General features: G+C 77.3%; 1 protein-coding gene across 2 annotated transcripts in view; it reads left to right on the top strand.

The window, feature by feature from the left end:
* The first annotated feature begins 373 nt into the window (after window positions 1-373).
* Window positions 374-559, top strand: part of SNUPN (snurportin 1) — a 10,702-nt gene continuing 10,516 nt past the window's right edge. The window contains exon 1 of one of the 2 annotated variants that reach the window (XM_010571638.1): window positions 374-540. In XM_010571638.1, coding sequence (XP_010569940.1) covers window positions 389-540 — 152 coding nt within the window. In that variant the 5' untranslated portion in view covers window positions 374-388. The remainder of the gene's footprint in view (window positions 541-559) is intronic. The other variant, XR_774619.1, reaches the window with a different exon arrangement.

The raw sequence follows: 559 nt of genomic DNA, 5'->3' as shown, positions 1-559 counted from the left end.
CGCGGCGAGCGGCACGGCTAGGGCGCACGCTGCCCTCTGCAGGCAGCCGGCCCGGGGAAGCGGACGGACGGGGTACGGCTGCCGGTACCGGCTGCTCCCTGACCGGGAATGGTGGCGGGTATTCCCCCCCCCACCCCGCGGTGGTCCCCTCTTGTCCCTGCCCGCGCGTGTCCCCCACGCCCGTGGCCGGAGTGTCCGTGCCCCGCTTTTCCCGGTCGCTGCCGCGCTGAGGGGGAAACTGAGTCACGGAACGGGACGGCACCGCCGCTGCACCGGGAGAGCGGCGACGGAACCTCCGCGCCGCCAGGGGGCGCAGTGGGGCGGTTGCGGCCCCGCGGCTTCCGCCGTCGAGGCGGAAGCGCGTCAGGGCGGGCGGGCAGGCGTTGCCATGGAGGAGCTGAGCGCGGCGCTGGCGGCCGGCGCCGTCCTGGCGGCTCCCAACAGCCCGGCCGGTCCTCACCCCCGGCTGGCCGCCTACAAGGCCCGCGGCGGGCCGGGGCAGGCCGAACGCCGCCGGCGCCTCCTCCGCCTCCAGAGAGAGTGAGTCCCGCTTGGGGCT

The sequence above is a fragment of the Haliaeetus leucocephalus genome, unplaced genomic scaffold, assembly GCF_000737465.1.
Source record: "Haliaeetus leucocephalus isolate CR32 unplaced genomic scaffold, Haliaeetus_leucocephalus-4.0 Scaffold339, whole genome shotgun sequence".
NCBI lineage: Eukaryota > Metazoa > Chordata > Aves > Accipitriformes > Accipitridae > Haliaeetus > Haliaeetus leucocephalus.
This window is presented reverse-complemented; position numbering and strand designations above follow the sequence as displayed.